The 10,320-nt window shown below is 48.8% G+C and overlaps 1 protein-coding gene across 1 annotated transcript; it reads left to right on the forward strand.

The window, feature by feature from the left end:
* The first annotated feature begins 6,729 nt into the window (after nucleotides 1-6,729).
* LOC311373088 (F-box/WD repeat-containing protein 4-like) lies at nucleotides 6,730-9,942 on the forward strand. Its single transcript, XM_084489935.1, has 3 exons — nucleotides 6,730-6,919; nucleotides 9,168-9,309; nucleotides 9,647-9,942. The coding sequence occupies exons 1-3, from the start codon at nucleotides 6,837-6,839 to the stop codon at nucleotides 9,821-9,823; spliced, it is 402 nt and encodes a 133-aa protein (XP_084346061.1). The 5' UTR covers nucleotides 6,730-6,836; the 3' UTR covers nucleotides 9,824-9,942.
* Nucleotides 9,943-10,320: the final 378 nt, after the last annotated feature.

The following is a 10,320-nucleotide window of genomic DNA, read 5'->3' on the forward strand; positions in this document are numbered from 1 at the left end:
GGGACTGTTCCTGTGAAGGGGTTCCTGTGTCCCGTCTCCTCGTGGCGCTTTGTTTGTTGTCGCTTGCCGTGTTTCTTGTTGTTTGAGGCGAGACGTTGTGGTTGTGGAGAGACAGGGGATCTTAGCGGGTTGGATGACAGGACTGGTCCACACAAAAACATGAGGGTTTAACATGAGACAAGATATGTCGAGGTGCGTCACACATTGACGGGAAATCATAGATGCATTTTTGTTGACTGGTTTTTAGGGAAAACCGTGGCTGTAGGTTGCCAGGATTATACAATATAAATAATAATAAATACATTTTCTCTCATTTGTTGTTTTGGATAAAGAAGTCTGCAAAAAGTTCATAGATATTAGCAGTAATATATGGCTAACAGATACCACATGTGTTACAGTTAATAAAGTTTTACCAAGATAATAATGTGCTAGCTAACAATAGCTTTATTGCTAATCTATTTCTCAATCCCAGTTCCCGCATGTGAGCTTATCTCGTCATCTTATCATGTATCATTTTTTTATCTCAGCCAACACACCCGGGCGCTGTGTGTCACACACGGCTCATCATCCCTCAAGCGTTGCAACTGTTTGTGGCTTTCTTTCTGCACCACTTCCAGCAGGTGGATGATGGTTGTCATTGTGCTTATCAGCCTCTTCCAGGGCTGTGGTACTATGGTGTCCAGTTTCCAATCTGAAGATTAGATGTGTGCGTGTGAAAAACCAGTGTGAGTCTTATTGAAGCTTTAGCTAAACCTGTGCTAGTAGCTCCGAGTCCTCATAACTCTTCCCATTGTCTGCTCAACAAGTCACACGAGGAACAAATCATCATTTGTCTTACAAAGATAAATCGGCCCTTCTTCTGGTCAGCACACATTTTCATTTTTCAAATCGAAAAGTTAAACCTCCTAATTCATTACGGCCCGCTCACTATTTCTTCTTATAATACTGACTCCCCACCCTTTCCATTTACAAATCGCCTTCTCTTTGTTGACCCTGAAAAGTGTTGCCGTGCAAATCGGGGGGCAAAGGCAAAGAAAAGAGGAGGGCCCCATAGTGACCAGGAGCCCATTCAGCCCCTGACTCTTTGATTTTGATTTCATTTAACACATTTTTCCCTCTACCTTCCCACTTCCCACCCCACTGACTACTCCCCCCCTCCAGTGCAATTAATACTGTGTCTCATCTTCGGCACAAAGAAGCCCTATGATCACCCATACGAGATGGGAGTGTGGGTGGGAGTCAGGGCGGGCGGGCGGGTGGGCGTCGGGGGTTACAGAGGACCCCACACTAGCAGCACCTTTCGGACTGCCACCCAACTTTTCAGGCCGCCTTCGCTCATGGCTAAACACAAGAGAGAGGGGGGGGGGGTGTGTATGGGGCGAGACAAAACCTGCATCAAAGTGGAAACGTCCCCAACCGTCACTCCTGACTCCCAAGATTCCCCCCTCGGTCCCTTTCACAAACCCCAACTCTTTTCTCGCGTCTAATGGCCTGGGTGGAGATTCCTGGCATTCCTGTCTGCCACTGTGTGTGTGTGTGTGTGTGTGTGTGTGTGTGTGTGTGTGTGTGTGTGTGTGTGTGTGCGTGCACGTCTTTGTGTGTGTACCTGCATGCACTGGTCATTGTGGACAGGGCCCCCGTTGCCATCACCTCTCTCTCTCTACCTCTCTGCCAGGAAACCCCCTTTGCGTGCCCATGCTTGTGGGGACGTACCTTTGTGGGGACAGAGCGCTCCAGGGTCTTCGTCACTTTGCGATGCTAAGGCAGTGTTTCCCCTGGGACACTGCTGCCTTGTGAGTTTAGGATATTTGATGGTGCATTTTTATTTTAAGCATTTAGGGTCCTAATCATGACCAAGCTACTACTACTTCACTGGGAAATTGATATTAGAGCCTTATGTAATTTTGACGGAAATGTAATTGCATATTAATTGTTTATTAATTAAGTAATCCTGAAAGGTTGCATTTCATTTCTAAAACCAAAATATGTATAAAAAGTGTTACAACTCAGCCATTGCTTAATAATTATTGTTTTTAATACCCAGTAGGTGCCGCAGAATATTAACTTAATCGATAATCTTTTAATCGCAATAACAATATCGGGCAACATATTATCTAAAACATGTTTCTCATAATCAGTCGGCCAACATATATATTAAGGCAGATGTTGATGGGGTTTAAACGACATCTGGGAAAAGGAGATCCACAACCTTAAGAACTTGATAATTAATTTCTTACCTAAAAGTGGAGTCCCGGGTCAAGCAGGTTGGGAACCACTGGGCTGGGGATGGTGTATGTGGCTCCTGGCCCCTGGCTCCCTTCTGTTTGTTTTAGGTGCTGAAAACCCCTGCATGGGGTCCCTATTCTCCACCTGTCTGATTCCCCCAGTACGTCCCCAGGGCTCCTCAGCTTGGAGCCCAGACTTAGTCTTTATAAGGGCCCCACCGACAACTGCTGTTACAATTAAACACACACACTGAGACACAGGCAGACACATGCACGCACACACATACGCCACATGCACAAGCACAGTGTCACACTCACACACACACACACACACACACACACACACACACACACACACACACATCAACACATAAACACACTCACCCACTAACCAATGCTGCTGTTACAATAAAACACAATCAATGAAAGATACACACACATACACATGTCAACCACTGCTGTTGCAATGAAACACACAGGGACACACATACATATACAGACACACACACACACACATCCACATACAGACACAGAAAGACACAGACACACACACTTACACACAGACACACACACTCACACACCCACTGGCAGAGACTCACACTGCTATTCTTTGCCAGTCCCAGACTTAAGAAGAGAATGCCTCCAACCTCTCCTCTTTTATTTTGAAAAGTCACTCAATTCATTCATGATTTCTTTCACTGTGTGTGTGCATTTGTGCCTGTGTGTGCGTGTTGTGCCTGTGTGTGTGTGTGTGTGTGTGTGTGTGTGTGTGTGTGTGGCCCCTAAAGTGAGACCAGACAGGCTTAAAGCAGGACTTACACCCTGTATGTGGCCCCTTCATAACAATCAGTAAGTCTGTGCCCCCTCTGGGGCGGTCAGTATACTCACCTCAATGCAATCACACGGGAACAGCCCTCGTTTTTTGTAATCCACTAGTCTTCGCCTGGAATTTAGTCCTGACTTGATTGGCTAAGTAGCTGAAGTGTGTGTGTGTGTGTGTGTGTGTGTGTGTGTGTGTGTGTGTGTGTGTGTGTGTGTGTGTGTGTGTGTGTGTGTGTGCGCGCATGCGTGTGCGTGCGTGTGTCTGTGTTTCTGGGTGTGGATGCTTGTGTCACATATGCAGGCATATGTGAATAGGTGCATGCTGATTGTTCAGTGTTTATTGTGTGCCATTCGTTCCACTGCACTATATGCGTGTCGTACTTGCTCACAGAACCAACCTTGCACTGCAGTAGTAGTTGTAGTTGTAGTGGCGGTGGTAATCAATCCTGTGAGGGAATTTGCAGGTGTTGCAGCAGTACATTTCAGACATGGACAATGGAAGCAGTGCAAATGAAGCCAGGCTAACAGTAACACTCCAATGGGACAACACATACACGTTGAGGTGGTAGACTGGTAGTAGAAGTCGAGAGAGTGGTAGTTTTGGTTGTTGAGGTGGTACGTAGCACACGGTACACCAGGGGAAACATAACTTCCCCTCTCTTCTTTTTCTTCTTCTCCTCCTCCCCTGCCTTCCCGCTGCATGCCCTGGTCTTTCCTCTCTGGGCTCTACTGTCCATGTGATGTCTTTAGCAGCCCGGCCCCATCCCAGGGGCCCTTGCTCTTCTTAGTCGGCGACCTCTCAACCCCCCCCCCCCCCCCCCCGCCACACCCCCCTCTCTGGCTTGTCCAAACGTTGGACACAAGTCTCCGCGGCACGCCGTGGCGTTTTAACCAACCACAGGAATGAATTAGCAAACAACCCCCCCCCCCACCCCCTTTTTTTTTTTATAACCCTTAGCCAGGTTTTTACTGCTCCTAAGATCTACAGAGCGGATCCCAGTGAAGAACCAAATGTTGTTCAGTGATCCGCCAGCTGCCCAGTGTTCAGTCGTGGAGCACATTGAGAAGCGTTATCAGTGAGGCCTTTTTGGTGCCATCCAGTCCTCGTAAATACCTTGAGAGGGCCACCGGCGGCTGAGGGTTGGGACCACACAGGCCACGGGCCCACCAGTCCGGAGGCCGTGGTGGTGCAAGGAGCAGCACCCCTTGCTGTAATATTGAGGGCCCACTCGGTGACCTGCAGCCATCTATTGTGCAGAGGCTTGCATCTGTCCATCCTTGATTTAGTCCAATCACGGGATTGGACTAAATGATTGTGTACACTTCACCAAAATGAGGGTTGCAGGTGCCATCACGAGGAAGGGAGGACAAACAAGCACTCCTCTTGCAAGTGAAGAAACAAATATTGATTATCAGGTGGTTCTTGTTAACTCTAGTAAAGGAGTGTAGATGGCAGATATGGGTTTCAAACTCATGTTTCATGTCTCCTGCTGTACACCAGTGTTGGCGGTCTGCAGCTGGCGACCATGCAGTAGGTGTGTTCCCGCCGGCTATGACTCGTACAGGTGACTATGCGGCTCAGCCCTCCCCTGCCTGTGTGACGCTCTACAGTCAGGTATGCGTGAGGCCCGATCTCAGGTATTCACCGCCGCAAACCCAGACGTGCCGTGAAGCCGATGGTCAGAGCGAGAGAAAAAAAGAACAGAAAAACAAATCGAAAGATGGCGGCGGCGTCGTTTTGACAGATTATACGCTTTCCACCCGTCGTCCTGTAATCACGGGAGGCTCCATAAAAGACGGTGACCTAACAATTTTCCCAAATCCCTGCTGTTTCTGCTCCCTGCGTCGGCCCGTCAAACAGTAGTGTTATGATCTTAGAACATCCCCCAGCGCAGATGTCAGGGCTGTTGTAATGGGGAAAAAGGTTTGCTCCTCAGTGTTTTTGACAGTGGTTGACCTTTTCTTTGCTTGCTCGTTCAGAAAAGTTACAACATAATCGTTCCCGTCTTCAATACTCCATCCGTCATTCATCATTAAGACCATATGAATTGCTTATGTTGTGTGCGATCCAGTTGAGACGTCGTTAATTCATTTTAAATGAACCATGTTCGTATCGCCCTCTTGGATCGAATGAGTTTCCCTTTGTCCGGCATGTGCTAAGCCTCTTGGCTCTAGCAGTAGAGGGGAGGGGGTGTGAGGGTTGGGGTGGTGGTGCTTGTGGTGGTGGTAAGGGGGGGGGGGTGGTGCTTGTGGTGGTGGTAAGGGGTCGCTACCCCACACACAGACACAGACTGAGCCCCTCATCATGGACTCCCCGTTGGCCCGGGCTTTAGTCATGAGACCCCGGTACTGGGAAAGCTCTCACCCAACTCCCCATGGGGAAGGCTCTGGACCAATAAGAAGCCCCCCTGCGGGTAAGACCAGGGGATTACCAGCCTGCCCTCCAGGGTTTCGGCCTCCAGGGCGACAGGGGAGGGGCGCGACTACGCCGGGATCCCCGCCGCCCGGTCGCCATGGCCGGCAGCTTCCTCTAAATGGTTGCTAGGGGGCAGGTATCACGGGCACGGAGGGAATTAAACAGCAACAAAGAGATAGTTATTCTGCCATAATCCAGACCCACGGTGCAAGAGTTGCTCTGTGGCGGGAGGGAGGAGAGGAGAGGACTGACCTGCAGCGTTGAAAACACTGTGATCACAAGAGCGTGGTGCACACTGCACGGGTCACGTAGTCACACACACACACAATCACACACACACACGCTTGCTCACACTCACGCTTGCATACGCACACTCTCACGGGTTGCATGCATTAACAGGTTGCGTGCACACACATACACACAGGTCCCATACACACGGGTCACATACACTGGTTGATTACACACACGGGTCACATGCACACACACACACACGCACACACACACACACACAGGTTGCATACACACATACACACTTACACACAAAGCTAGCAGAGTTAACTTTCCTTTCACCATTCCAAGAATATTCCTCTTAATAATTAATCATTCTAAACCAATAGATCTAATGGATCATCTGCTGGTTGAGAAGGAATAAAACGCGTCAAACTGAAACTAATTCAAACACACGACACGTCCTCCTAACCTCAAGTCTACCTGTTGAAACATACATTATCATATCATTATACCACAGCATTGTTGAATACTTGATCCTGGGGTGGTCAGTAACTTTACAAGGGAGCGCATTCTTGTTCATCATCAGGTCACCCTGCCTTTTAACAATTCTGAATCAATGCAATGTAGGACTATGGAGCAGTTCTTCTCAAATCCTAGACAACCTTGTGTCTTAACCATACCTTATCTCTCTCTCTCTCTCTCTCTCTCTTTCTCTCTGTCAAGCTCCCCTTCTCCTCCTCCTCTCCTCGCCCCGGCTGTCTGTTCCTCTCCACTGCTTATTTTCATTTTATATTTGACTGTCGCGTCCTCAGATGCTCTTAGTCAAAGCGACCCGGAGTGAATTTAGATGCACGTCATTGAGCATCAGGTAGGCGGTGAGTCAACTCGCTCAAAGAGGCAGAAGACGTGGCTTCTTGGGGACCTTTCTCTCCGGGAAATCCAAACACACCGTCACCCCCTACACTACGCCACACTTCCCCGCCTGCCCCCCTGTCTCTCCATCATCCATCCATCCGTCCTTCCTTCCTCCTCCCCTGTCCTTCTCCGGGTCGTTAACGGCGTGTTTCCCTCCCTCCCTGTGCAGCTGTGAGTGTGTGTGCAGCCTGGGGGAGGAGTTCCGCCGCGGGGCGGGGGTGCTGGACATGGTGTTCGAGACCCCCCATCAGCTGTACACCTGCGGCTACGACACCTACATCCGCCTGTGGGACCTCCGCCTCAGCCCCAGGTAGAGCCCCGTCCCCCACCCACCCGACCCCACACACCCAACCCCACCCACCCATACACCCAACCCCACGCACAGCTCTCTGTGATTTTCTTTTGTGCATAATGTCAGATTTATAGACGCATGATTTCAGGTTTAAAATGTGCTATTATTTCGTGCACAATGTGAGATATATTCATTCTTGATTCATGGTTCATCATTTCAGATTTGTATTTGCATAATGTCGGATACATGAATTCATGATTTCGGGTTTATCACCATTTGGCTTAAAAGGAGCCAGAGAGCCACGTCACCCCCCTGATTCGTATTGAGCAGCTGTGTACCTTTGGGCTGCTGCTGCTGCTGCTGCTGCACTGCCCTGCCCCCTAGGTGTCTTATCTTCATGAAGAATGTACAAATACACACAATCCTTCCCACTCTGTCCACTCTTAATAAAGAATATTTCCAGAGTGTAGGACTTTGGTAATGGAATACATTATGTGTACATTCAGTTCTAGTAGTCATAATCTAGTATGTATAGGCTGTTGTTTCCGTAACCGGAAAAAAGTGTTTCCACAGAGAACTAGTGCGGGGTTCGCCAGCAATTGTAGGAAGATGATAGATAAATATACCCAGAGATGCAAGGCGGGATTTGTTGAACACACTTGTGGATTTTGTCCTTTTCTGAGTCGATCAGGCACCATTTGTGCCACTTGCCATTCTTGTTTAAAAATACATTTTTGGCGCTAGTGGGGCACTGTAGAATGACTTCTTATTTCGTCACTTATTTTGGGATTCGGGGGGGGGGGGGGGGGGTATATTTAAGCGAGGAAGAGGACGGGCGGAGGGAGGAAGGGGGTGGGGGGGGTCATTCAAGTAAGACAAATAAGAGCTGATTGGTAGATGGCTCTGGGGAGTTTGTGGGGGGAGGGTCTGGGGGGTGGAGGTAGGCAGAAGGGGGTACCTCTTTAGACATCAATAATTCACAGACCAAAACCATGGCTGTCCTGAAGGGATGGGGGGGGGGGGGGGGGGGGGGGGGGTGACGGGGTCTGAGGGTCAGTGCCACAAGGTAGCGGTCGTCTGGAAGTCAGGGACCGGCCCAGAGTCTTCTGGAGTCAATCAAAAGAGTCCCTGAGCCAATGAGTGTGAACTAATGTGATCCGGGAGAGATTAACTAATAGACAGTGAGAGGATTGTGATCACTGCACCACTAGACAGGGTGAGCCAGAAGAGCTTATGTACCTCATCTACAAAACCAACAGGGAAAACTGAAACAAAGACCACGTGATTATCTGGTCCAAACTATTAACTAGTTTGGACCAGAGAGTGAGTGAGTGAGAGAGAGAGTGTGAGTGTGAGTGTGAGTGTGTGTGTGTGTTCTTTATCTCTAAAGGACACAATGTTGGTAAGTGACCTTACCTTGGCTGGATGGCTAAAATTAGGGTGTGCATTTTCCGTGTGTGTGTGTGTGTGTGTGTCCAGACATCTCTGCAGCCCTGCTGTCTACCACCGGCTCCCCCTCCATCACTTATTGATGAACCTACTCTAATGGAGGATCGATCTCCCCCCGCCCTCCTACCTCCACCCCTCCTCACCCCCCCCAACTTGACCGCAACCACCTCATCCGCTTCACCCTGGACTTTCACTAACCCTGCCACACACACACAGGCACACACACACACACACACACACACACACACACACACGCACACACACACACACGCACACACACACACACACACGCACACACAGGCACACACAGGCACGCACAGGCACATATAAACACTTGACTACAAGTGAACAAGAGATGGTGTTCCACAATGGTCAACAAACACCTGCACAGAGCGCCCTCCAACTAGCATTGCGCTGTCTGAAAGAAATGCGGGCAAAATTGTCAGTGCTGTATCATGTCACATGTATGGCAAACATACCTCCATACATAGCTGGAGCTAAAGAGCAACTTGCAGGCTGAACCTATGAAACTTTCATTCTTTTTTTCGGGGGACAAACTACTTCCGGGGGATGTAGTTTGCTGTAGGTTTTAGTCGTCTCTTTGATGGTAAATTGGACAACTACATGATAAGGCAGTGGCCCATCAGTCCTGCTGACGGGCCACGCACCTCATTCACCTCACTGGTCTCAAGGCTCTACTTGTCAGTCACTGGCCTATAGATCAATCTTTAGGGATGTCCACCTGCATGTTGCTCATTAAGACATTGAGCCGCGTGTAAGCCGGATGCCCTCCGATTGGTCTGCTGCTCCCAAACAGGAAGTGTGTGATGGAGTGGGAGGAGCCTCACGACTGCGCCCTCTACTGCCTCCAGACGGATGGGAATCACATGATTGCTAGTGGCTCCTCCTACTATGGCGTTGTGCGCCTCTGGGACAAACGGCAGAGCCAGTGTCTGAAGGTACGAGTTTGTGTTTGTGTGTTGCCGGCTATCCCACTCTCGGATCGACAAGTAGACGTCTTCATGTGAGATCTAGTGAGAGATCTAAACATATCATATCATCTTTAAAGAAAACCACAGCACTATAATTAGTCAAGAACTGTTTGTCACTTCTTCTACCAGGGGTGACCCGATGACACTAGTGGCCATGTAAACGCAATCATAAGTGCACATAGGTTTGTCCTCACCTGGATAACAACCTTAGCCTTGGTTACTCTGCATAAGCGGGTTTCTGTGTGCATGTAATCACACTCTCTCACCCACCCACCCGTCCATCATGACCTCCCCCTGGGTGCAGTACTTCCAGCTGACCACGGACCGGGTGAGCAGCCCCGTCTACTGCCTGAGGTTCTCCAGCTCCCACCTGTACGCTGCCGTCGCGACCGCCCTCCATGCGCTGGACTTCAGACGCAGCGCCCAGGACCTGCTCTGCCGACAGCCGCCCACGCCAGCGGTCTCATACTCTATTGGTTGATTCATAAAGATTTCTATATTTTTTTGGAAGTCCTACACTTTGCCGGTAGGTTTGGGATGAATTGTAGTTTTTTAACAGTAACGTGTTTTATTGTTTGAAACATGTTTGAAAATGCCTTTTTTAAGACATGCGTATTAAAAACTGTTCTTGAAATCGTTGCGCTTGTTGTTAGTTTGTCCATTTAGTTTCAGAATCCATCTCTTATATCGGGCGTCATCATGAAAGACATGCAATTCTATTTGATACAAACCTCTCATATCGTATTCAAAGTAGGATTGATATCAAGAGCTGAATAGGGCAGATTGTGTTGGACAAAATATGACATACATGGATGGACTAGTGGGTCAAAGCTCAATGTCCCCCTCAAGAATGGCCAACCTGTAGCCTGAATGGCTACATATAATGACATGTATCTAAAAAATAAACACTTAGTCAAAATCATTAAAGTATGAACAAATAATAAAATATGAAACCGAGGAAACGACTAGATCAGTGTA

Source organism: Micromesistius poutassou, assembly GCF_964030765.1.
Source record: "Micromesistius poutassou genome assembly, contig: SCAFFOLD_5291, whole genome shotgun sequence".
Taxonomy (NCBI): domain Eukaryota; kingdom Metazoa; phylum Chordata; class Actinopteri; order Gadiformes; family Gadidae; genus Micromesistius; species Micromesistius poutassou.

Excerpts from the sequence above, each read along its gene's own strand:
- LOC311373088 (XM_084489935.1), top strand. The coding sequence starts at position 6,837 with ATGGTGTTCGAGACCCCCCATCAGCTGTACACCTGCGGCTACGACACC. Across the intron at positions 6,920-9,167 it reads GACCTCCGCCTCAGCCCCAG|GAAGTGTGTGATGGAGTGGG; the intron begins GTAGAGCCCCGT and ends GCTCCCAAACAG. Across the intron at positions 9,310-9,646 it reads GGCAGAGCCAGTGTCTGAAG|TACTTCCAGCTGACCACGGA; the intron begins GTACGAGTTTGT and ends CCCTGGGTGCAG.